The 24793-nt window shown below is 65.0% G+C and overlaps 2 protein-coding genes across 2 annotated transcripts in view; both read right to left on the reverse strand.

Annotated features, from left to right (window-relative positions):
• Positions 1-1031: 1031 nt before the first annotated feature.
• On the reverse strand, positions 1032-23220 carry LOC124522671 (regulator of G-protein signaling 12-like). Its single transcript, XM_047094264.1, has 14 exons — positions 23059-23220; positions 22437-22529; positions 21590-21733; positions 20694-20873; positions 20015-20168; positions 18313-18389; positions 16176-16370; positions 15836-15909; positions 15218-15344; positions 13177-13273; positions 11755-11825; positions 11257-11410; positions 9444-9905; positions 1032-1441 (listed from the first exon to the last, which is right to left on the reverse strand). Exons 3-14 carry the CDS (start codon positions 21611-21613, stop codon positions 1215-1217), a joined length of 1842 nt encoding a protein of 613 aa, XP_046950220.1. The 5' UTR covers positions 21614-21733; positions 22437-22529; positions 23059-23220; the 3' UTR covers positions 1032-1214.
• Positions 22549-24793, reverse strand: part of LOC124522610 (regulator of G-protein signaling 12-like) — a 78771-nt gene continuing 76526 nt past the window's right edge. The window contains exons 5-6 of the mRNA XM_047094153.1: positions 24293-24531; positions 22549-23296 (exon numbers count right to left, since the gene is read on the reverse strand). Of these exons, the coding sequence (XP_046950109.1) occupies positions 22549-23296; positions 24293-24531 (987 nt within the window). The remainder of the gene's footprint in view (positions 23297-24292; positions 24532-24793) is intronic.

Raw genomic sequence — 24793 nt, forward strand, 5'->3', positions numbered from 1 at the left:
GGGTGCTGGGGGGAGGGGAGCATGGTGGGTGCAGGGGTGGGGGAGTGTGGTGGGTGCGGGGGTTCAGGGGGGCATGGGGAGCATGGTGGGTGCCTGGGGGGAGGGGAGAGGGGTGTTGGGGGTGGGGGGGACATGGTGGGTGCTGGGCCCTGCTCTCCCTTCTGACCCCTCCCAAGGCCCCATCCAGAGCACTGCTCGCTGGGCGCTGCCCCCTACAAGCATCTGGAACCACCCCGGGGGCCTTGCTGAGTACTCGTGAGTTGGGACCCTCCCAGCAACCCTGGAGGGAGGAGGGGTGCCGGGCCCCTCAGCTGCTCCACGTTGGGGTTCCACTGAGGCAACCTGGGCCGATGACTGTCTCTACCTGCTTCAGCCAGCACCATACGGTGGCCCTGCCCGATGGCCTGGCCTGCCCCCCCCCCCCCCATAAGACTCAAGCCGCTCTGTAGCCAAACTCACCACGGCCTCGGGCCGGCTGCGCCCAGGCCCCCTGGGCGGTCAGGTTTCCTCTCGGCGGTTCCTCCGCAGACGGCCCCGCCAGACCACCCCTCTGGGGCCAGGCGCAGGGGTTGAGGCGGGGCCGCCTGAAGAGTCCCCACTGCGCGTGGGAGCCACAGCAGCCCAGTGCCCCGCTGTCTGTGGGTCTCCCAGGCTGAGCCCTGCCCCCACCGGTGGTGGCCCCAGAAGGAGCCCCGCACTGACCCGCAGGGCACGGTACAAAGCGGACGTGACCAGGAGTCCTGACCCAGAAGGGTCGCTTCCTCTCACGCTCCGGAGCACCACGACCTTGGATCCCGTTAGGTCACCTTCATTCTCTTTGCCCACCCTTGACCTCAGCACCAAGAGCCATTTTCTTCTCAACCCCTCCCCTGATAAGCCCCCGAGACAATGGCTTCCCGAGCGCAGGGTCTATGGCCCCCGCGCCCAGCATGAGGCTGACACTCGGGGGGTCCCCAAAGTTGATTTATTGAGGGAAGGCCGGAGCCAAGGGGCAGCAGGGGACAGGGTCCGAGGAACCCACTGAGCCAGCTGTGGCCAGCATCCGAGGCCGGGCCCCCCTGCCCTCTCCTGGTTTGGCTCCCGAAGGTGTGGAGGCCAAGGTGGCCCCTCCAAGGCCCTCCAGATGATATGGGGCTGTCCCCACGAGATCATGGGCCTCTGCACACGTGTCCAGGTGGGGAAGCTCAGACGCGGGGTCGGGCCTCGGGGCAGCCTCAGACGAAGGTCGCGTGGTGTGGGCCGGCCTTGGGCTTGGCAGGCCCACCTGGGACGGGGCTCAGGCTACGGAGGTCCGAGGCCAGGGGCCCACTGGCCCGTGACCTCTGGGGGCCCGTCCGCACCCTGGGGATGCTGCTGCCTGGCCCAGGTGCCAAGCCAGCAACGCGGTCCACGTCGATGATGGTGTTGACTGGGAGGCCCTGGCTGCCTCTCGCTCCGCCTCCTGTCACGGGGAGAAGAGAGAGACTGTCACCAGTCTGCCCTGGCCTGGGCTCTGGAGCCCAGCAGGAACCCAGGGCAGCAGACTGCACCACCCTCGTCACATAGGCACAGGTGATCCGTGACCCTGGGCGCCCTGGGCCTGGGGCGGAAGTGCCGGGAAGGTCTGCCCTGCAGACAGCTGTCTGCAGGGCGCCGACCGCAACCTCTGGTTAAGTAAGCACGCCCCCAGGCCCTCACGGGCCCCCAGCCACCCAGAACGGCGGGGGGCTCTCAGCAGATGTGCCGCATGGTGTGGAGGGCCCAGCCAGGGGGCTTGGGCCTGAGTCATAAGAGGCTGGTGCAGGGGGATGGCAAAGGTGGGGACCCTGGGTCGGGTCACCTGTGCCCTTCAGACACTCCCGTGGCCCTCCCGTGGCCCGACTGTGGCTTGAGAACAGAAGTCAGCTACCTGCTGAGGTCCCCAAACCCCCTAGCCCGAGCGAGTGTGGCGCCCTGATCCCTCCTGCTGGGGCTGTCTGCAGGGCTCACCCTCAGGCCGGGGTGGGTGGGGGGTCTCAGGGAAGTGGGGGGTGGGATGGGGCCCTTGGCCATGCAGGGGATTCCAGGGAGCAGCTCTCCCGAGGCTGGTGGGGGGGACCCAGCACTGGGTGGGGGCTGTTCCTCAGGCCAGGTGCTCCCGGCCTCCACCTGCGGACCTCAGTGTGGGGCTTCTCCGCAGGCTGGGGCTCAGGCCAGAGTCGGGCAGGGGCCCAAGCCTGGCTCCTGGCCACCACCCACCCCCCCCCCCCCCGCCCCAAGCCCTCCCATCCTGGCCACCTGGTTGTCCTCCGGACTGCTGCTTCGGGGACACGTCTTCACCCTCACAAAGTCTGGTCCTTCCCAGCCTCTCCTCCAGGTCCTGGGCACCCCTTGTCACCTTCCTTGCACCCCACCCCTGCCCCCCGGGGCTGCCTGAAACCACCTCGGAAGCTTCTAGACCCTGGGGGGGTGGGGGGGGTCACATCTCCCAGCAGGGCCACTGGAGGGCAGAAGTGTGTCTTCCGGATGGAGCCCCGGGGACCAGCCTGGGGCGGCCGTGGGTGTGCTTGGCCACACCCTCGGCCCCCTTCACCACGCTCCCGGCTCACCCTCGGGGTGGGACCAGCCGTGCCACCAGGGCTACTTGCGCAGGCAGGACTCTAGGGCCCTCGTCTGGCCAGGGACGGGCGGGAGTGCTGTCCTATCTGCAGGGGTGACCTTGGACCCTCAGGTGCCTGTAGGGGGCAGGGGGAGCCCTAGGCCCCAAGCCCCGGCCCACAGTGGACAGGCTGGAGAAGGAGCACAGCCCCCAGGGACACGGTGTCCTGCTCCGCTGACTGCCCGTCCCTGGGCCTCAGTTTCCCCAGCCTTGCCGTGGAGGGGAAGACTGTTCCCTCCCTGGTTCTAAGGCCTACAAGCAAGAGTGGGGATGACTGTGGAGGTCAGGAGTCCGGGCTTACCAGCGGCCCTGTGGCCCCCAGCGTCACCCGACCCCACCGCACCCCACACCTCTGGAGGCGCCTCCGCGCCCCCCCACCCCCACCCCGGGGCAAGTCCGGGCTGCAGGCAGAGGCACGCACCCCCCCCCCCCCGTGAGGGCGTCCAGCCCCACCTCCCAGCGACGAGTCAAGGAGGCGGAAGGAGGGCCTTTCACCGGGGCCTCCACGCATATCGGCATCAGGCGCCTGGCCCGCGTGGGTCACCCCCGACCCACAGAGGGCTGCTCGAGGCCCATCCCGTTCAGGCAGGTCCAGTGGTGGCAGAGCAGTTGGGGGGTCGGTGGAGCTCCAAAAAGCCTGCCCTCCAGAAGGTCCGAGGGTCCACACGCCACAGCCCTTCGGGTGCTCAACAGACACCCTGCTGGGGCCTGCTGGGATCTCCCCGTCCCGGCTCGTCACTGCGTTCCCACAGCCCCAGCACCAGGCTGCAGGGCCTGGGGATGATGAAGTTGCTCTTCTCCTGGGACTGGGGGCGTGCAGCGAGGCAGGGATTTGCCCCCCTTAATCATTTGCCCCCAGTGTGGGCATCTGTCCAGGGCGTGAAAGGGCCTGTGGCCCCACACGGGCTCAGGAGCCCAGTCTTCTCCTGTCCAGCCCCATACAGACCCCCTGGGAACACAGGGAGCTTCGGGGGTGGCGGTCAGGTCTTGGCCGCGGGCCCCTGGGCAACTCAGTGGGCTCAGGATGGGGAGGAAGGAGTGACTGGTTCTGGAGACAGGGCAGTGGGGGGGTCCACAGGTCAAGGGCACGAGTGTCACAGGGAGGGTGGCCACAGGCCAGGCCCTTCCAGCCCGCCCTGCTCAGATTTGCTGCCCTGAGGGAGGGGTGGCCCTGGGCCTGTGACTCAGGGCAGGACCCCGGGGCCGTGCAGCAGGCTTCCCCGGCAGGGCCAGTGTGAGGACCCCACAGGGCCACACGGCTGCCATTTCCAAAGGGAACCTGGTTCTGCCCCGTGCGCGAGGCCCGCGCTTGGCGAGGCTCATGGAGGTCCTCTGTCCTGTGTCCCTCAAACACCCAAAACCTGGTCTCCTGCTCACTCGGGCTGCTCTGCCGACCCCTCCTTTTCTCAGGGCACTGGAGACCCTGCCCCCTGGCTGACCCCTCCGAGCGTGACCCTGCTGGAGCTCCCCCTGCAATCTGGAGTGGTGGGAGCTCTCCTGCCCCTCGCGTGCCGTCTGTGGGCCGTCCGTCCCTGGGCCACCCCTCCGCTGTCCGTTGGCATTCTCTGTGCCAACAGAGCCAGGTCTGTTCTGATTCTCAAGGCTCCGAGTGAGGACACCGGGACAGCACAGCCGGGCCCCTCCTCTCGGGGACAGCAGGGCACAGGGCTGTAGAGTGGGGCCGGACCCAGAGGCCACCTCCAAGCTCTCCTTCGGGACCCAAGCCCAGCTGCCTGTCCCACGGCCCTCCCTGGCCAAGAGGAATCCTCTCTGTCCTCCAGAGCCTTTGCTGGGACTTCTGGTGCCCGTGCTCTGGATCACCTGTGAGGCTGCCCCCCAGAAGCTCCCACAGCCCGAGGAGGCGTGGGCGCTGCTGAACTAGCAAATTCAGGGGGAAGGGAGGAGACCTCGGCCCCTGGCCCTTCCCAGCCCTCTGCTGGCCCCGGGTTCCCTGCTCCACCACTTTCACAGAGGCTGACTGGGTCCCCAGGCCCACTGGAGTACCTGATGTGCTGGGCGGGGAGGAGGTTACTGGTCTAAGGGTCTTCATTCAGCAAAAGCCTGTACTGAGCACCTGCACGTAGCAGCACGCAGTGGGGGGAGGGGACGACTTCAGGGAGAATGGGGGCTGTGCGGTCCCGGGGCCACGTGGGGTGCAGGCGTGGACATGGGGTCCTGGGGGGGACCGTGGGCAGGTGCTCTGGCTGTGCCAACCCCGGGTGGCCCCTGGCGGCTTGTGGTTCCCACTCAGACCCAGAAGTCACGTGGAGCAGACCTACGCAGGCATGGTGGGAAGGACGCACAGAAAAGGCGGGTCCCCGAGCATGGCTGCGCCGCGGGGTCCCAGGGCCATCTCGTCCTCAGCAGCCGGGAGGACGGACTTGTCACAGCCTGAGCTGGGGCTGTGGCGGGGCGGGGGGCCGGGCAAACACAGTGGGCCCTGGGAAGCCTGCGGAGCCTTCCAGCCCGGCATCCAGCCGGGGAAGGTCTGCTTGGGCCCACCCCAGCCAGAGCGGGGCCGGAGCGCCAGAACACTCCCCTGGAAGGGGGTGTTCTGGCGAGGCCCCCGGCAGAGGGCTCCCTCCGACTCGTGGCCTGAGATTGGTGGCAGGCCCCCAGCACCGACGTATCCCTGAGAAAGCCAGTCACCTCCATGCACGCCACAGTTTGTACTGGGGAGGACTGGGCTGTCTGCCCCCCCAGGAGGCAGGTGTGCTCAGTGTGGGGGATCCCTTGGTCACCCGGACGGAAGGGACAGGCTTTTGCTGGAGAGAGCATTCAGAAAGAGTAAGCGCAGAGATGGGGCGGGGCGGCGGGGGGGGGGGGGGGAGGGGGGAGGGTGAGACGGGGGTGGGGCCCTGGGACCATCCCAGGCCATGCCAGGCCTCCCTGTGGCTACCGTGGACACGGCTGGAGTAAGGCAGGGCTTCCACATCACCTGGGACTGAGCAGATGTGACACATCAGGACTACGGCTGGGGAGGGGGAGGGGGCCGACCACCGAACAGCTATGTGCAGACAGGCTCCCGGGCCTGCAGCCGAGACAAGGGTTGTGGCGACCCTCATTGCCAAGGTCAAGGGCGTGGCCCCCTCCCCCCCCCCCCCCGCCCCCGCAAGTGCACAAGGCCTCTGATGAACTCTTCAGCTCGTTCCCATGGAAACCACATTCCTGGGCCACAGCGACCCCCACTGGATGGGCTACGTGTTGGTGGAGCGAGAGCTCCAGCTGTCCGCTGGTAAGTAAGCTGTGGGCCCCCGAGAGCTGTGTGCCTTTGGGGACCCCGGACACTGGAACAGTGGAGCGAGGTGTCCAAGCGAGCCACTTGTGCCCCCCAGACTGCTCAGATGCTGAGCAGCGTCCCCTCACACCTGAGCCCCCCAGACTCCGGGCCGGAATGGCCAAGCAGGGCCCCCTCCCAGGGAGGGGTGCGTAGCCCCACTGGCCGTGCCCGTGTGGTCACCGAGGGGCCCCACAGTTGCTAAGGGCAGCTGGCCGGTGGGGTCCCCGGGAGCCTGGCCTCCTGAAAGGGGCCCGAAGGGGCTCAGCCAGGACCCTGACCCACACCCCCAATGCCAGCACGGCCAGACAGCGATGAGGAGGAAACCTGGGCTCCTCCCGTGACCGCCTGATGCCTGGGTGAGGGGTGGGGGCGTGGGGCCCTCCTGGCCCGTCCATCACTCAGACACGGGGGCAGATAAGGAGAGATTTCTCCCAGCCCAGACCATCAGGGAGCGGCTCCAGATGTCCCCTCGCAAAGACCTCTCCCGAATACCACACGGTCAAGCCCTGTTCCCTGGGGCTCCTGGCCACTGACCCTCTTCTCACGAGCGGACCCCAGCCAAGGGTCCAGTACCACCTGAGGGAGGGGGAGGGGCTGCTGGGGCTGCCAGTGCCCTGCCGGCTCTGAGCACTCTCACCGAAGATTCACTCCAACAGACCGTTTTGCTGACTAGGAAGCAGGTGCCCCACAGGGCACATCCCGACGCCCTCCGTGAGGATGTGGACGTGGGCATCTTCTCACACCAGTCAGAGGCCGGCACCACCCTGTGCACGGCCACGGAGGGCCTACCCTGGGAATCTGACTCTCCTGCTGGGGCCCGAGGACACACAGCCCCCCACCGGTCCTCTGCAGGACAGGAAGCGCCCAAGGGCGCCCACGAACTCCCGGGGCGTCTTTGGGAATTAGGCTCAAAGCAACCACAGACTTCATTTTCAGGCTGTGCCTAGGGCAGGGGCGCTTTGCACCGGGCTCCCTTCTCGGTGCACACGTCCTTTTGAACACTTCTATGCTTTGGCCACGCAGGCGCGGACAGCCTCTTGGTGCAAGGGTGCTGGGGACTGCGGACCAGGGTGGGCGGGTGGTGTGGTCCTCAGAGGGACACCCCCCTTGCCTGGGGGTGTGTGGCTGGCAGCTGGCCGACCGGCTGGGTGGCCTGGATGTGGCCGTGAGCTGGGGAGCCTGGGCCGCGGGGGCATCAGCACACTGTGCGTCTCCAGCGCGGATCCACAGCGGCCACCGTGTAGCTAAAAGTATTTCACGGCAATTGTTAGAATCTGTGAGAGCGACTTGAGGCGGAACCTGTCCTCCGAGCTGAGAAAATTCAGCGCTTAGCGAGAGACGCTGTCCGCTCACTTGACGGAGGAATCTCGGGGGCGGGCTTCCTTCCATCGCAACAGGGAGGCGCCCGACACAGGCTTGTCGTGGGGCCGGAGATCCTCATGAACAGAGAGCCCACGGACAGCCTAGCTCGGAGGCCCCCACGAGGCTGGCCCTCGTCAAGCTGGGTTGGCGCGTGTCGCACGGAAGGAGGCCCGAGCCCCGTCCCGGCAGACAGGCTCATCGGCTCCAGGAAGACACGGGTGGCCGCAGACCCTTCACCACCCCTCGTGGCCCGCGTCCCTGTGGCCAGAGCCCTCCCTCTCAGCGGAGCCAAGAGCCGGGGGGGGGGGGGGGCTGGGGAGGCCTGGCTCCACAGGCCGGAGGCGCCCGGCACAGGGCAGCTGTGACATCCCGGGGGCCACATCCGGGGCACGCAGGGCGCTGGCCCGGGTGCACTTCCCGAGCTGATGGTAGTTCCGTGGGAAAACCGCCCCCAGCGGGGTGAACCGTGCGGGCGGGACACCGCGACGCAGCCTCGGAGCGCACAGCCCCACCCAGGGCCGGCCAGCCCGGTGGGCTCCAGGTGACTGACTACCACACGACGCCCGACTCTCGTCTCCTGGAGGTGATGGCAGACAGGGGAGGCCTAACTACCCAGCGATGGCATCGGTGCTCTCGGGGAGAGGAGGCCCCTACCTGTCAGGCCACCGTGTGGCCGGAGTGTGGGGCCGGATCTCCCCGCACCTGCCCCGAGGGGCCCTCGTTCAAACTGCCCCCTCGCCATGCTCACCGCTAAACAGCTGTGTCTGTGGGTATACAGGAGGCGCTAAAGAGTATCGCCTGAGTGAGTGGCACATCTTTATAAGCCACTGTACCAAGGCAAACCCACTGAAAGTGGAAAGAAACGTTCAAGAGAAAAAGAAGAGAGCTTTAAACCAGTCCGATGACAAGACCCAGAGTTTATTACTCTTGGAAGAACACAGACTCGGAACAAAGAGCAGAGAGGCAGAGTCAGCCGCAGCGCAGACGTGCGAAGGCGCGACACGGGGAGGGACCAGGCTTCTCCCGGTTTGGCGTCCGTTCGAAGTCCGTGCGAAGTCAGTGGGCAGGTGCCCGGCGAGCCTGCCCACGTGGCACGTGCCCTCCAAAGCGCCCCGATATGTACATATCTACAGAACGCACACGACAAGCGCTTCCCCGGCCCCCTGATCCCGCGGTACAAGTCGGAGGGCCGTCGGCAAGGGGCCGGAGCAAAGGTTGGCATTCGTGTCACCCCCAACAGCCGACCGCAGCCCGTGTCCGCGCATCACGGAGCACACAGAGGAGAAAGGACAGCCACCAGTGGCCCTATCACAGTGTCCACTGAAAAGGCTCCTCATCTACAGCACAGAGACGAGGGACGGGGGACGGGGGATGGGGGCCGGTGACGCATGCACACACGTTGGGACACCGGTTCCGAGTGGGGCGGAGCTGCTCCGAAGGCCAGGAGCCCTGCTTCATACACCTCACACTCGTGGCTCGCGGGCAGCCGTATCGCTCACCTCCACACCCGCTAACTCGAGCATCCGTCCGGAGGACACCTGTGCATATTCCAGGCCCGGGAACCCCCAGGACTCCTGAGCCCCGGCCCGGCCACGCGGGGCCAGACACGGCTGCAGTCTCACGGAGTCGGGCGAGCGGGCGCAGCCCTCCCTACAGAGGACCTGGATGCCCTTCCGGATCACACGGGGCCTTACCACTTGCTCAAGACAAATGCTATTTGGTTTCCAGTCTCGAGACTAAAACACTAAAAGCGCCAGCTATGCACGTTTTAAGAACAGCACGTACGTTTTCAGAAACTCCCCGGACCTTGCGCAGAGGCAGCAGGGGACCCGGGAGCGAGGAGGAGGCTGGCGGGAGAGCGCCGCCGTCTGTCCAGGCGGGGGCCACTCAGATGCATCACCACTTCCGGAGCATCGCGCGGCCTCGCCCGCTCGCCCTGAGCCCCTCCGTGACCCGTCCCGGACACACGCACACGTGCTCCTAAAGGAAAGGCAGAGGCGGCCGGCCCACGGGGACCGTGACGATAGCGGCCACGCCGGAACGCCTCATCAGCTAGAGGATTGGGGTAGAGGGTGACTTACCATAAGTGTTTCTTTTTTTATTGGAAACTGAGTGGACAATAGCGGGCGGACAGCGGACTAGCAGAGACTCAAAGGTGAGGGGGGGGGTCAAACCTGGAGGTACCTGGTCTCGGAGGTCCGGCCGAGTCCTGCGGGGTGGGGGTTGGCGGCAATAAAGTGCTGTTGGGGCTGCTGATGTCCCCCTCCCCCGTGAGCGTCAGGTCGGCCACATGCTCGCCCTCCATGGTCTGGACGCCCCCGGCCTCGGCTTCCTGGGCGTGGGGCGTGGGGGTCTGGGGGGCACTGAAAGGTGGGCTGTCGGCCGAGCTGGGGCTCGTCCCCGGGCTCTCGTGGCAGTCTCGGACGGGCCCCCACGGCTCCTGGGCCCGGGGAGCCTTTTCCTTGCCGTTGCTGGTGAAGCTTCTCTTGCCGAGGCCCTTAGCCGCGGCGGGCGGGGGGAGGGCCAGCTCCAAGGGGCCGGGGGGCAGACGCAGGAACTCGGGAAGAACCAGGTCCTCCTTCCTTAGCAGCCCGCGCTGGTCGTCTGCTCTGTTGCTCTGAGCTTTGGAAATGAGCTCAAAAAACTCTATTGGAAAAGAACCCCACAGCAACCCAGTCTTAGAGAGGTTCAGAGCTGGGCACGCACAGCAAAAAGTTCACCGTCTGGAAAGCTCTGGTCGTGGGCTGTCCCACTGCCCTGAACTCCAGGCCACGGGCCGACCGGGCGCCGCCCTCCATCACCACCTGCACCCTCAGAACTGCGGGGAGGCCCCAAACTAAGGGGAGGCCCCAAAACTAAGTTGTGTGAAGTCCAGACCCGAACAGACCAAAGCACCTGCTGGACGTGCTGTGTGCGGACGGCTTTGGTGATGTGTTTGTCGCCCACACTCTGATTACACCTGGAGGCCCGGACCCTCCTGATGATTGGGGGGGGGGGGGCACCGGAGGCACGAGTGAGCCCGCGGCCCCCCAAGACGGCAGCGTGTGAAAGCTGGGCCTCGAGGGGTCACCACCTTCTGGCAGAAGGTGGTCTGTCTCCCACCTTCCTGGAGGGAGAGGCTGTGGACAGCCTGCCCTTTGCCCCCGGCCTCCTCCAGAGCTCCTGCCCTCTTACCTGGGCCTCCGCCAGCCGTCACTGGAGTTCACGGTCCAAAGTGGACAGAGTCTAAGCTGAGCTTTCTCCAGCATTTAAATTACACTCTTAGTTTTCAAAAAATGACCAGGAGTTTAAAATCTCAAATCGTAAAGACTCTCAGCAGTGAGCAGGCGTGTGTCTTACTTCTGCCTCCTCGGTGGCCAATGGAGGCCGGGGGAGGCGGGGCGAGCAGGCTCAGGTTGGCCTTCACAGGGGAGCTAGCTGGGAGCCCAGCTGACTAGGAGGCCCTCCCTGGATCAAACTTCAGGCCGCTGTAACAGCTGTTAAGATTTGATTCTGCTGTTACAGGCTTTCAGAAGAAAAAGAAGTTTCCATAAGAGACCACCTCTCCTAGGGTCTCTTGGGCCACCCTCTCTCTCCCCTGCAGGCCCGGGGAGTACAGGGCATCCAGCCCAACAGGCTAAGGCACACGCCTTCCTCAGGGCCTCTGACCGGCAAGGTCAGCGAGCCCAGGGCCCTCCCAGCTGCCTCCTCCCCACCTGGCACCCGCCCTCCTGGTGGGGACTCTGGCCGGAGCCCTCTGACACTAGCTGAGCCCTCATACAAGTGGGGAGGGAGGGGTGCAGACAGATCCTGGGGGACCGCTTGCTGCGCCCCTCAAGGGCCTGATACTCAGTCTGAAAAGAGGGAAGAGTCACACCGACAGCCACAGGCTGTTGCAGGGGTAAGGCAGGACAGCATCCTTCTGATGTCACTAACTCAGAGAAAGTTCTAACGGTTGCCCTGGAAAACTGACATCGCATTCACTAGAAAACACGGAAGTTTTAAAAAGTACACATACCCTCTGCTTCGTCCAAATTAATTTTCTGATATTTTTTTTTCCCAATCTTTGCAATAGATTCTTCTCTCTTTGAAAGCCGGGGATCCCTAGCATTTTTTCCATTTTCTCCTTTTATTTTAATAGAATTAGACTTGCCTAGTGTTCTCTCCTCTCCCTGCATTAGAAGGAAAGTCAGAGTACACACAACCCATCAGTTAGAGACAGAAAGGACCCCTGAGACACATCGCGTCGACACACGCTTTACGTGCCTTGCGGAAAAAGCAGTCGCAATGATGAAGTTTACAAAAACACCCCACCCCCAACGCAGGGGAACAGAGAGCCAATGGCCCAGGGTCAGGGGGAGCCGGGCACCTGCAGGGGAGCAGGGGTGCGGGGCCGGCCCAAGCAGAGAGCTGGTGGGCATGAACGGGCGACAGACAGAGGGGCGTGAGGGGCCCGACCTGAGCTGCACCAGCCAGGAGCGAGGAAACCGGGCGGACGAGGGCAGAGGGGAATTACCGTAGCCGAGTGATTTCTGGAACTGGAATTTACAGCTATATTCTGTTTGACTGGTGCACTTTTCTGTTTATCTGTGGATACCGAACACAATGAGATAAGCTTTGTAATTACAGTGAATCATAAGTCCGCCTGAACGTTTAAACATAATCACATTTATATCTTTTCGAGAGAAAGCTGTCGAGAAGCCAAAGCTTTTCAAGATCCCTCACTTCATATGCACACACAGGCCAAAATGCCGGTTCAGAACGAGGGACGAGAGACCACCGTCCCCCACCCACCGCGTCGGGGGCAAGATGGCGGGGTGGGGGGGGGGGCGTGGCGGCTCCACCCTACAGTTATGGGGACTTTTTGGACGTGGTGAAAGAAAGGCTCGTTTCAGGTACTGTCTGGCATGAAGATTCTTTAGACAGCAGAAGATTCTCACATTTATGACCTATTTTCAAACACGGCTGTTGCCCCAAGTCAGGGCTACAGGCCGGCCTCTGCCGGCACCAGAGGTCCAAAGCCCACTCGGCTGGCCCGGAATCACCTAGAGGGATAACAGCGCTCCTGCCTGAGAGCAGCTTTGCAAACACGCTGGGTGCACCCGCCTGTGGTGCCACCGTCACCCCACCCCACCCCGTCTGGCCACCAGGCCCCCCGAAAGAGCGCAGCACTCTCTGGGACCGAGGGTGGGCCCGGAAGATCCTTCCTCCGCCACCAGGGGGCAGAGAGGAGCAGGACACTGCAGTCAGGGAGGCCACCCGGGGCGGGGGACGGAGACCTGTGAGACCAGCTACATTTCAGAGCGGAACGCGCCCCCGCCGGGTGAGAGCCTGGGAAAGGGAAGACGCAGCCCTGAGTCGCATCCCGCAGCTCCTTGCAAAGTATCTCCGTGCCCGGGGACTCAGCAGACGGTTCCGGAAAGCCCTCTCCAGGAGGCATGCTTCCTACTGCCCTGCGCCTAGGTGGGGGCTGGGTGCTCTGAGGAGAGCGCAGGCCCCTGAGGCGTTGGGGCGAAGCGTGGAGGACTGACTGCTGACCCCGAGGCTGGGCACCCGGCGGCGGGGACCCAGCCTGTGACCCTCGGGCCCAGCACCTCAAGGCCTCCCGGGAGGGAGCACTCTGGCCAAAGCCCCAGAGACGGGGCACGTTGGACCTGTGCAGCAATCCTGTGGGGCTCCTGGCAGGCCTGTCACCCGCCCCTCTTACAGCCGAGAGGACGCGTTCAGCTGTGCCAGCAGGCGCGTGGCTCCTAGAGCGAGGCCCTCGTGCTCCCGGTCCCTGTTGTTGGCCTCCTGCCCGCGGTCAGGGCTGGACCAGGCTGGGGTTGGATCCTGCCCTGTGAGGCCCTAAATGAGACCGCGGGGTAGCAGGGCTGGGGGCTTTCAGGAGGCAGAGCAAAGGGGACCCCAACAGGCTGGGGACAGAGGCCTCGCTCACCTTTTCCTCTGGAGGGGTCCCTCTCCTCCAAGATGACCCGTTGCCCGTCCAGACTGGATATGGGGGCGCCGAGGTCCAGGGGTTCCTTCTCTCCACTCTAGAAGCAGAGATGGTGCAGGGGGTGACTCACCCGGGTCAGAACTTTTTGGAATGGCTGTGTGTGTTCCAGCCGCTGACGGGAAGGCCGTGCCGGGCCTGCTGGAGTCACGTGCCAGGTGCCCCCAGGCCCTATCACCTGGGCAGGGCTGCCTCAGAGGGCGCTCGGTAGGTGCCCAGCCAGCAGCGCAGGGGACCGACCTGGGGCCGGCCACACACTGCCGACGTGGGTAACACGGGTTCCGAGCAGTGGCTGGCCTTCGGGGAACGCCTGCGGCCCGAGGGATGTGCGTGCGCAGGGCTGCTGGCCTACAGCTCGCGGAACAAGACGCAAGATGGGGGTGGGGGGGGTGGGGAGAGCGCTCGGGGAACGCGGCGGACATCTCAGTCCACAGACCCGGCGTCTTACACGTCGCATCCACTCCACACACCTCTCCTCACCTGAGGCGAGCGTCAAAACCCGCCTCCCTGACCCTCAGAGGCGGTTGGGGGGCGAAGGGCGAGAGCGAACTGTTTCCTCTGCAGACAGGCAGAGGCGACAGCTCGCAGAGCCACTTGAGGTCCCGGGCGGCACCCTCAGCTGTGGCCACGGGGCCCGCCCTTCTCCCCTCGGGGAACCGCCCTGCTGCCCAGGCCACGCCACTGTTCAAAGAAAGGAATCGGAACTGGCAGTTTGCCTTCCTAAGTTCCGTCGGTCGAGAGGACAATTAAAGTGACCAGATGCCAAGTCGGAGCGACTGGTGCCAGACCCGAGGGAAAGGACCGACGGCTGATGGGTCTGCCCCGCTCTCCATGTTCCCCGCCTAGGTGGCCGTATTCACTGGCGAGACCACATCTGTCACAAGCCATGCCACAAGAAGTGTCCGTGGCCGGAGACCCAAGGCGGCTGACCCTCTCTTCCCAGTGAGGGTCTCAGCAGCCAGAAAGCAGCTCACCCAGCAAACAAGCCCATTCTACAGACAGGGAGACTGAGGCAGAGAGCAGTGAGGCGCTAGCTCAGGATCTCAGAGTGAGAGCAGGAGGCCGGGTGGCGCCCAGTCCAAGTCCCTCTCCGTCCGGCACAGTCTAGACTCCGACGGCGGCCCTCCCTGCCGAGCTGGGGAAGCGGCCCCGGGCTACCCTCAGGATCCCGGTGAACAACGCAACACGGCCCCCTCGTTCATTTCAAAGCTCTTGAACGATCTGGGGCCCAATTCAGAGACCATTAAAATCCTCCAAATACTCGAAATCATAGATTGCTCTGATGAAGTTCTTTGTACGAAGAGAGACCACAGGGCGAACGCTGTACCATTAACCACCACGCTTCACGGTAAGCGGGCACAATGCGCCACAACACGTCGGTGATTTCGGCACAGACCGGGCCGCGGGAGTGCCAGCCTCCTGCCCCGGGACGTCCCCCCGAAACCGTCTGGGCACAGGGGGAAAGGACCCTGCCCTGGTTCACTCCGGCTTCTTTGTCCCCGCGTGCGGTCTCCCTCACTCGCTCACGTTGTGCCCCGGGGGCCCTGCTTGGACATGGCGCATTTTTAGGCCTCAGGAAATGTAAACGAGAGGGCGCACCCAAGGCCGTCTGCCAAAGCCCGGCAGCTGCTCAGGGTGCGGGACGCACCCGTGCCCCTGGCTCCCTGCCAGCCCATCAGATCTGCAGACGGTGGGGAGATTCCAGGGCTTTTCAGTGGTTGGTTTCTCATTTTTGCTTCTCTGGACCCAAACCACATCTCAGCCATCACCCAGAGCTCCCTGGGAACCATCCAGGGGTAAGTAAACAGGGAGCATTTCCACTCACTAGGACACCCGCCCCCCAGGGCCTTGGCGTGCCCCCAGGTCACACACGCACGTACGTGGAGCTCCAGAGGCGGGCCTGCACGCCGCACCCCCTCCCACCACCGCCCGCCCCAGCCCCGACCAAGGTCTCACACACCCGCGAGCCCCCCGGGTCACTCACCAGCCTGGCCACCAGCTCATTCAGGTGCAGGCCGTACTTGGCCACCACGGGCCGCAGCACTTCCGTGACGGGCTTGGTGGGCTTGGCCTTGAGTCCCACTGACCGGTTGATCGGGACCAGATCCAGCCTGGTTGGAGGGGGAGGAACACGAACACGTCTGCTGCAAATATACACTCAGATGTTCCTTCTCAAGGACGGGATGACGTGGCACCCACAGGCGACCCGCGGCACCTTGGGGCTCAGCAGCTCGTGCCAGGCTGGGGCCGAGGAGCACCCTCGGCACGAGAAGGAAGCCGGGAGGGGCGTCTCCGAGGTTTTCAGTGGGCTGTCATCCCGGGCAAAGAGGGGGCCCGTCCTGGCGGATGGCCAGCACTGTGCTGTCCCGCCTGCCCACCCCTGGGGACACCTGTGAGGCAGGACAGACAGTGACCGGCTGCGGGCTCCTGGGGACTCGGTGCGGCCACCGCCACCCCCCCACCCCACCCCACTCCCCCCCACCCCACAAAGCGGGTGCCTGCCTTCCCTTCCCCGACGCGCACGCAAGGCTGGCAGGGACGCCCCCAGAGACGGACGTGTGGCCCAGGAGACCCCGTGGAACAGCAGCGGCGTTTTTCGTACCGAAACAAAGTCCGCTTTTCCAGCCGCAGGTCCCGAGACTCCAGGATGCTACTGTCTTGGTGCAGCACCAGAGGCTTTGCAACACGTGGAAAGAACAGAGACCCGAGTCAGAGCAGGGGCGGGCGAACGCCCCCGGAACGCGCCCCTGCGTCCTGCCTGCAGCGGGACAGCCGTGCGTCCCACGCGGCCTCTCAGAGAAGGCAGCCCCGCGGACAAGCTAAGTCAGCGCCACGCGTCCCTGCGACCGGAGGGCCCAGGCAGCTCTGGCCAGCAAGACAGACAGAGACAGACCCGCCGGCACCCCCACCCCCGGGCAGACCCCGTGGCGAGGGCCCTGTACCTTGTCCCCGCCCACCAGGAAGAGGTCCACCGCCGCCCCGTTGAGGCTGTGTCGCTCACAGAGCCCAGCCAGGACCTCCTTGATGGACAGCCCCGCCTGGACCGCCACCACGCAGGACGTCCCGTCGGGGAGCTGGACGCTGCAGTGCCTGGCCGCCTTGTCCCGCTCTGGCACCGAGGTCCTGCAGGCCTCCGACTGGGGAGCCGGGAGATGAACGTCACGATGGGTGCACAGGCACCCCGAGAAGCACCCCCCCCCCCCCCCCGCTCTGGCCAGCACCAAGGAGCCGACCAAGTGGGTGGGGCTGCTAAGTACCGCGCGAGAAGGCAGCTGTCTCTAGTCCTTCCCGGCCTGTGACCCACTCACAAGGGCCGGGCTTAACGAGCCGCTGGGCTCTGAACGGGACGGGCCCTTCGCGTGTTGTTTTCAGGGGGCTTGTGTTGGCCCCAGAGCTGGAAGCAGACGGGGCCGCCCTGTGGAGCCCGCTCCTGCCTCGCAGACGGTCGCACTGGGGACCCACCAGGCGGGCCAGATGCACGCGGGGGGCCTGAGGCCCCGCCCGGTCTGGGAGGCCCCTCGGCTGCCCCCCCTTATCCTTCTGGCCCTTCCCACCTGAGCCCCCACGACCGGAGGCCTCTCCCAGAGGACTGGACTGCGGACTGTGGAGGGCACGGGGGGCCCGGGGCCAGGGCCGGGGCAGGGAGCAGGGCAGCGCGGGCAAAGGCTCGCAGGCAGGAACACGCACCCTAGGGGTGACGACTCCTCCCGCGGACACCGGCCATCGGGTCAGAGAAGCCAGTGAGGGGCGTTGTGTCCTGACAGTCCCACACACTATGCAAGGCTCAGCACGGGACGTGCAGGGGGCGGGGCTGTGAGGGGCACAGTAGGAGCCTCGGCTCCGCCCTCCTTTAGCGGCTGGCAGACCACCCCTCGCCCCGGGCCAGTGTGAGGGACAGGACCGGGCCTCCTCGGGGGCCCTTTCGCCCAGAGGACGCTCGACACCCTCCCCGGGTGAGGACGTGGCCCCAGCCGGCCTGCCCGGCCCTCAGCAGCGAGACACCCGGGCGGAAGCGGGAGGTCGGGCGGGGAGAGGCGGGCTCCGGGGCACCGCGGGCCGAGGCTTTCGGAAACGGCAGTCTGTGATTTCATCGTCTGCATTATTCACGGACTAAGTCGGGGGCTCGGGAAATGGCTACTCGGCACGCGGTCCCGGTACCAGGACCCACACCCGGATGTGGGGGCTCCCGAGCGGGCAGGACGTGGACGAGGGGCCAGCCCGTGGCCCTGTTCCCGCGGCAGACCTCAGGTCTGTCCGTGACGTCTCCCCTGGTCTCTGCGGGTCAATGGCGTGTCCCGGCCGCAAACGGCTCCTGCGTGTCCCTCTACCGTACCGCCTGCCTCGGCCGCCACTCTACCGTGGCCGTCTCCTCCTGAAAATCTCTGTGGCCCTGACATCGCTTCAGGAAACGGAGTCCGTAGGTGGTAGGCTGATTATAAAATGGCCCCAGCTACTCCCTTCCCCCGGACGCAGGCGCAGTAAGGAAGGTTCTCTGTTTCTTAAGCTGGAGTTTGGGCGGTTTGCTGGCCCGCGGCGGTTCACCGGCTCGACCCTCCCAGCTCTAACTGTGGCACAGTGTCCCTGGAGAGGAGGGGATACTCTGCGAGCACGAGCCAGGAGGTTTTCCACGCCCGCTGTGAGACAAGAGCTGGTGGCCAGCAGGTGCCCCCAGCCGACTGAGAGCAGGGTCACGACCAGCAGCCAGCCTGCCACACGGGCCGGGGTGAGGCCGGAGCGGGGGTCCCCTCAGGGTAGCCCCCGCGAGCAGAAGCACAGGTGCGAGGAGGCAGGAGGTGACGGGACGGTCACACGCGAGACCAACGGAAAGCTCTGTTGGCTCTTAGTGGGGCTCACACAACGGGAGCTGGATGAGGACAGACGTCAGCAATAAAGCCAGAAATAATCTAGTGCACAAGCCGCAGCCCTCCCCCGTGTCCCCACGCGCCCAGGAGCCCCGGCCCCATGTCAGCGGCACCCGCGTTTGTTCGGCTTCATGAGTGGGGGCTTTGCGTGGCCAAACACGGAGGCGGATTTCACGAATCCGCTGTGGCCTTTGGGAGGGGGGAGGCGGTGACTTACCAGGTCCAGGCTCCCCGCGGAGGACACGGAGCCCTGTGACTCGCGGCGACCCAGGCCTCCGTTGGCGTGCAGGGGTTCTTGATGGGGAAACACAGTGACTCAGCACCGGAGGCCAGCTCTCCCCCTCTGCACGGGATACAGGGCCCGCCTTCCTCGGTCACATCCCCAACCTCACCCTTTCAGGCCAAGCAGACCAGGGACACGGAGAGGCCTCTCAGAGGCACCCCCCTCGGCTAGACTCCGCTCTGCCCTTGGCCGTAGCCGGCCCCCAGACACATAAGGACATGCTCCTGGGGTGTGGAATTTTCACTTCGACACGTGGCTTCTGGGCCTAAACGGACAGTGGTAAGCACCCCGACCAGTGACCGCACCTCTACTCACGCTTGACTCCCATCTTCCCGCCGGGTGCTCAAGCGAGCCAATGACCGCCCCATCGCCCCCACCAACTGCACTCGCCGTGACCTCTGGCTAGTCCAGAGATCCCGAGAACTGACACACACCGGCCCCGCTCCCCAGTCACGCCGCTGTGCCACAGCCAGCAGCTGCAGGCCAGGGCGCCAGGGGGCCGCGGTCCCTGGTCCCGCTGCCCTCCTGAACCACCGGCCCACCTGCCAAGGCAGATCCCCAGACGACCCAGTCGGAATGCCTGGGGAGCGCCCTGGAGTCAGGGTTTAGAGGCTGTTCCAGACGGCTCTCTAAAGATTTGCCGGGCGCAGGGACCCCAGACTCCTGGGGGGGCAGCCCCTGCTGTCTCTAGGTTCTCAGGGGTCCCCAGCCCCATCTAACTACAGCTCCTGCCCCTGCGACGGTCTCTCGCTGACCGAGTTCTGCAAGTCTGTCCGCCCACAGCATGACCCCGGGAACACTGGGGTGCCCGTGCCAAGCCCACAACCTTCCTGAGCTGCTGCAGTCTGTCAAATGGGCACAAGAGGACTCGGTTCGCCGGCTGCTCTGAGAAGGACACAGAACGTACACTACGCAGGCCGCCTGGCGCGCCACAGGCCCCGTCCCGGGAGCTGCCACCACCTGTCCCTCTCCAGCGCTCCCTGCCTGTGCTCCCTCCATCAACGCCGTTCCAGGGCCTTTCCGCCCCATGCCTGCCCGGCCCGTGTAAACTGTCGACTGCTCTCTGCCTCGTCAGAAGCTGTTTTCAACCCTCTGCCCCGCCTCCCAGGAGGAGCCTGTGCCTCTGTCACTATCTGCTGAGCCACACGTAAGAAAGAAGCCAACGGAGAAAATGTCTAGAATGGGCGACCTACAGCATCTACAATAATACAGAATTACAATTTTGAAAATGCGGGATACCCCAACTATGGTACTACATTTTAAAAAATTACAAAGGCTCACACACCCCTACACACACCTAGAAAGCCGCCCAGGCGGGAAACCAAGAGGCTGTCTGGGTGCAGAGAAGGCAGGACACTTGCGTTGTCTCGTCTCCCCCATTTCCTACCGGGAGGGCCGGAGAGGATGGCACGCCAGGCCCGCCCGCAGGGTGCCCTGGCCGAGTGGGGAGTGGGCTGGAATGCACCCTCACCCCCTTTTGCAAACGGCACCGAAGCCACACTGTTTCACTCTGGCTGGCCTGCCCCCAAAGGGCTACGCCCGCGGACACAGAGCCGCGTTCCGCGTGTGTCCCGGACGTGCCCTTGCACACCGCCGGCAGACCCCGGCCAGGCCACCCCCATCTGCCACCACACACCGTTTGCGTGGTCGCCGTGCTCCTTCTTCTTCTGCGACCGCCCGGTGCTCCTGGTCCTGGACCAGGAAAAGAACGCTCCTTTCCGTTTCTTTTCACTGTCCTCGTCCCCCAGCTCTTCATTCAGGGATCTTCCTGACCTCGATTTTCCACTCAACTATCATCAAACAGAGACGTTAAAATAGCGTAACATTACTTAAACTTTTTAAACTGTGTATTTATTTTTGAGAGAGAGAGAGAGAGGGGGGGGGGGACAGAGCATGAGCAGGGGAGGGGCAGAGAGAGGGAGATGCAGAATCCGAAGCAGCTCTGGGCTCTGAGCCCATGGGCTCAAACCCAGGAACCGTGAGATCAGGACATGAGCCGAAGTCGGATGCTCAATCGACTGAACCACCCAGGCGCCCCAGCATAACATTATTTTAACGTTACGTCAAGTGTGAAGGGAAGCTGAAGAGGGCTGTAGGCGGATCTGTGGGATGGCCCAGACCCTTCGACAGCCGGAGGGCAGCACTACCGCGAATGGAACCCCTGCCCCCTGCCCCCTGCCCCGGGCACAGGATGCGTCCCAGGAGGGCTGGGTCCTAGCGATCTAGCGATGCGTGCTACCCTTTTCCCATCCTCCCCGCCCCCCCCCCCCCCAGCCCTCCCATCCGCCCAGAAGACGCGGCGGGCGCACGGGCACCTTCTTGGGTGTGGACACGCCGGAGTGCTCCGAGCTGACGCTGCCCTTGGAGGCCGGGCTGCTGGGCACCTGCTGTGCGTCCGGGAGCGAGCGGCCTTCCACCTCGGCCAGGATGCACTCTTGGTACAGCTGGGACTTGAGGAAGCGCGTGTAGCTGTCGAACTTCATCAGGTTGAAGATCTACGGAGGACACGCAGCACGCTGTAGCTTGACGAGCCACTGGAGCGCTCGGCCCCCGGGCCCACCTGCCGTGGCCGCCGCACAGGGGTGCTCAGGCCACGCCAGCCTCTTCCTCACTCTCCGACTCTGTGAACCCCAGCCACTCACGGGAAGTCGGCACCAGGAGCAGACTCCGGGCATCTCCCGGGCAGTCCTGGACAGGCCCCGCTTTGTTAGATAAGAGTGAAACCAGACGTAACTGGGAATCTGAAGGAAGCGAGAACTGCCTTGGAAACACTTTCCTCCACTACTTTCCACGTTATTCATACGATTTAGCAACAGACGTGCTCCCTGAGGAGGCTGGTGGGTCATGCGCCCTGACAAACAACGTTCGTTATTGTGATAAATGACACTGCACCCTTTTAATCACAGTGACATCCGGAACTGAAAAAAACTCGGAACATGCACACACGTCGGCACCCGCGGACCTGAGACGTCACACAAAGGTGTGCGTCCGAGCGACCACAGACAGGGCTCGTGGCCGGTTATTTCACGGCCCCACCGATGCCCACCCCCACCCCAACCGAGACAAGCCTGGTGGGAGACACAGGGCTCCGCCCCTCACATCCACCTCCGTGGGCACCCCTCCCCTCGGGCTGGCCGCCCGCCTGTGGGCACGCGGTCCCGCGGAGAGGACCCTGGCGAGGAGTCCCTGCGGGGAACCGAGGCACAGTTACCTGGAGCTGCTGCTCCTTGAACATGTCGGGGTGCGGAGCACTGAGAATGTCATCCGCCAGCTGGGCCTGGCTGTCGATGTTGACGGGGGTGGTGGCTTTGCTGCACAGGAACTTGCTGAAGATCTCGCGGGCCCTGTAGGAGAGCTGACAGGACACGGGTGTGGGCGGGAAGCGCGGGCCGCGGGCTCCCCCGACGTGCAAGCGTGCTGCTGGTCTCCACGTTCCAAACGCCCGACGCGGGCCCAGCGGTGCAGACGCACTTCCCTAGGGCCCAGCAAATACTGCCTGCTTGAGTAAACGGAGGTCAAGCCGGTAGGAAACCTTCCAGCAAACGGGCCCCTCCCTGACTTTCTCCAGCGGGCGCTGCTGGGGCCCTGGGGCACCGAGGGGCCGTCCCGCACGTGGCGCTTCACGCGTGTGGTCTCAGCAAGCGGGGACTCATCCGTGCCACACGGCGTGTGCCGGGCAGATAAGAGGCCTCATCCGCGGCGGGAAGGAGGGCCCGCACCGTGGACCAGGGCCGGCGCCCGCGGGGGCTTCTCTGGTGGCAGGTGAGGCGTGGGCAGTGCAGCCGCACAAACGCACACGCTCAGGGCGTGCTCCTGCCCGGGGATCTAAGTCCCCTTCCAACACGCGGAGCGGCAGCACGTCCGCGGAAAGAAGTTTCACGGGCGCTTACGTCAACCACGTTCAGGCAAAATTAAACGTCACACGTATTGGGAAAGTTATGCTGAAAAAGAAGCGTCTCTCGGTAACCGCATGAGAACACAGTCACGTCGACCTCAGACTGCCCTGGGGTCTAGCCCACGGCGAGACCTTCCCACTCCCCAGGCGTGAGCAAACTTACCTCCTTCTTGTCGTGTGCAGGAACATGGTTAAAATATTCACAGGCCTGCCAGAATAAAATGTTTTCTTCACTGAATTCCTTCCTTAGGAAATCCTAAGAAAAACACCACCAATTAGCCTTCACGTGCGACCAGCCCGTCACCGGCATCCGCCCTCCTCCTGAGCTGTCGCCTCGCTCCCGCCCTTCGCTTTGGTTTGCCTTCCACAGACACCGGGGGCCGGAAGCGTCTCTCCCCAGCCTCCCCGAGGGCCGCGGACCACAGACTGAAAGCCGCCCGCACTTTAAGGACCGTGCTGGTGTTCGCCGCTGTTCCCCCAAAGGCAGGACACCCTTCCCAGCAGCCGCGCTCGCCACGTGCAGCTCCGCTAAGCATTGACAGGAGGCTCCGTGCTCGCTGCTGCGGGGGGACCCTCCACGCCGAGCCAGGGCCGAGCTGGGCAGAGGCCCCCTCCGGCCCCGGTCTCCCGTGCGACGAGCAGGGGGCCAGGGGGAGGCCCCCGCGGGAGGCCGCTCGGCGACTCCACCGCTGCCGACCTTGGGGTGTGCGCCCCAGGTCCTTCTTGAGGAGCCCCCGGCGGAGGGAGCAAACGGCCCCCGGGCCCCGTGACCACCCCCTACTCACAGAGAAGTAGCGGACGCCAAGAGGGTCCTGCAGAAGGCGCTCGAACGACACGGCCCAGCTGGCGGCCCTCCTCTCGCGCAGGCGCCTGCAGCTCTGGACGCTGGGGAGGCTGGCATTGCTGCTGAGGCTGTGGTCGCTCGCGCGGTCCTTCAGGTCAGCGCCGGCCAGCTCTGCGGGACCAGCACAGACCCCACCTGCACATACGTCCTCCACGCCGCCCGGCAGCGCCCGGCCCGGCCTTCCGGGTGGCCGCCAGGGGCTCTCCCTGGGCGTATGCTCTAAAACACACACTCAGCCAACAAAACGCACCGAGCGCCTACAGCGTGCCCAGCGTTGGCCTGGGCACAGGGCACAGGGCGCAGGGCAAGACAAAACCGGCCCTCATCCGGCCACACGCACACACACACAGCGGGCGCACCAAGCCCACGCCGCAGGCACAACAGGGCTCCCGGGCGACCCCGTCCGTGAGTTCGGGAGGTGCCGGGTCACCGTGGGCGAGCAGAGCGAAAGGGGTTCTGTGCCGGGGTGGGGGGGATGCGTGCCGTGGGCAAGCACACGCGTGTGTCCCGTCCTGCACACGGTCTCCCTGTAGAATGTGTGGCCTACCCTCCAAACGTACCACGACTCCGTGACCACACGTGTTGTCGGGACAGCCGGTGAGAAGCTGGCCCGGCACAGAAAACACCACGGTTCCCGAGCGTCTACAAAATAGCCCCGAACAGCCTGGGTTCCCTCACATTTTATGCGAATCCCCGAATAGCCCGCTCCCTTCACAAAGGGCAGGGGAGTGTTTGGGGAGCCCCACGTCACCATCTCCCACCTTGCATCAGCAGCGGGCTGGGCCTCCCCCCCACCCGGCAGGCCTGGTCGGCGAAACCCGAGGGGGCGGGTGCCGGCTGGCCGGGAGCAGGGCCAGACGCACACTGTGCCGCGGACGTGCTCCCTTCTGTGTGGACGGCTCGCCCCACGGTCCCACGCCAGGCTGCTCCCCCCACCCCCGGTCCCAACACCAAGGAGACCGAAGGCCGGGCCGCAGCCTGTGGACCCCAGATGACACGGGAAAGGAGGGCACGAAGTCTAGAGGAGCACCCCGACTGATGCAACGGGGTTCGTGCGCTGCGCCCTGTGCCCCTCCCCGTGCTGCTGCGCGCAGTCGGCCCCCGGGCTGGCGGCGGGAGGAGCCCAGGGGACTGGCCGGGCGGCTCCGGCTCTAAGCCCACCAGTGCAAACGTACCTCCTTGCTGCCGAGGGGCCGGACACGGGGAAAGTGAGAGCGGGCGGGGCAGCGGGAGGCCGCCCTGAGTTCTGATGCCCACCGGCGGCCACACGGGGAGCAGTGGGCACAGGCCGCGCCCACGGGCGCCACAACACAACCGCAGCCCAGACGGCCTCGAGGAGGCCCAGAGGGCGGAGGGCCAAGAAGGCAACCCCCCGGGGTTGGTCAAATCGGACCCGCTTGGTGGGTCGGGGCCACTGGGGCAGGACATTCAAAGTTGAAGAAGCACTCGGGTTGGAAAAGAAAAGAAAAACATAAAGTCAAAGAGTAGTAACTTAAACTGCTATAGAAAACACGTCAATGAGACGAGATGGGACAAGGTCAGAAGAAAGACAGCTGGGATACTTCTCTGTGGCTCCGTAGAGCCGCACATGGGACGTGTGAGCCTTGTGCTGCAGTGCACACACCGCTCTCCCGGACCTGAGGCAGGCCCAGAGCTTGCGTGCGAGACGTGAAGCT

The sequence above is a fragment of the Lynx rufus genome, unplaced genomic scaffold (assembly GCF_022079265.1).
Source record: "Lynx rufus isolate CCGP_SWC_20201006 ecotype Redwood Valley unplaced genomic scaffold, mLynRuf1.p SCAF_38, whole genome shotgun sequence".
NCBI classification, from domain to species: Eukaryota; Metazoa; Chordata; class Mammalia; order Carnivora; family Felidae; genus Lynx; species Lynx rufus.

Coding starts and splice junctions, on each gene's coding strand:
- LOC124522671 (XM_047094264.1), bottom strand. CDS start 21,613: ATGTTCAAGGAGCAGCAGCTCCAG. Junction 16,371..18,312: donor CCGCGGGGAGCCTGGACCTG/GTAAGTCACCGC, acceptor CCGGCTCCCCAG/TCGGAGGCCTGCAGGACCTC. Junction 15,345..15,835: donor GAAAAGCGGACTTTGTTTCG/GTACGAAAAACG, acceptor CCCTCCAACCAG/GCTGGATCTGGTCCCGATCA.